Source organism: Condylura cristata, unplaced genomic scaffold, assembly GCF_000260355.1.
Source record: "Condylura cristata isolate star-nosed mole 26May11 unplaced genomic scaffold, ConCri1.0 scaffold00019, whole genome shotgun sequence".
Classification (NCBI taxonomy): domain Eukaryota; kingdom Metazoa; phylum Chordata; class Mammalia; order Eulipotyphla; family Talpidae; genus Condylura; species Condylura cristata.
The window spans coordinates 35,969,065-35,969,647 of record NW_004567120.1 but is presented as its reverse complement, the minus strand read 5'-3'; the positions used below and the strand labels follow the sequence as shown (position 1 = coordinate 35,969,647).

The following is a 583-nucleotide window of genomic DNA, read 5'->3' as shown; positions in this document are numbered from 1 at the left end:
CGTGAAGCGGCCCATGAACGCCTTCATGGTGTGGTCCCGCGGGCAGCGGCGCAAGATGGCCCTGGAGAACCCCAAGATGCACAACTCCGAGATCAGCAAGCGCCTGGGCGCCGACTGGAAACTGCTGACCGACGCCGAGAAGCGGCCGTTCATCGACGAGGCCAAGCGGCTGCGCGCGCTGCACATGAAGGAGCACCCGGACTACAAGTACCGGCCGCGCCGCAAGACCAAGACGCTGCTCAAGAAGGACAAGTACTCGCTGCCGGGCGGCCTGTTGCCCCCTGGCGCGGCCGCCGCCGCCGCCGCCAGCAGCCCGGTGGGCGTGGGCCAGCGCCTGGACACGTACACGCACGTGAACGGCTGGCCCAACGGCGCGTACTCGCTGGTGCAGGAGCAGCTGGGCTACGCGCAGCCCCCGAGCATGGGCAGCCCGCCGCCGCCGCCCGCGCTGCCGCAGATGCACCGCTACGACATGGCCGGCCTGCAGTACAGCCCCATGATGCCGCCCGGCGCTCAGAGCTACATGAACGCCGCGGCCGCCGCCGCCGCCGCCTCGGGCTACGGGGGCATGGCGCCCTCCGCC

At 71.7% G+C, this 583-nt stretch overlaps 1 protein-coding gene across 1 annotated transcript in view; it reads left to right on the top strand.

The window, feature by feature from the left end:
• Positions 1–583, top strand: part of SOX3 (SRY (sex determining region Y)-box 3) — a 2,955-nt gene that overhangs the window by 1,356 nt on the left and 1,016 nt on the right. Inside the window, 1 exon segment of the mRNA XM_012727082.1 lies at positions 8–580. Coding sequence (XP_012582536.1) covers positions 8–580 — 573 coding nt within the window.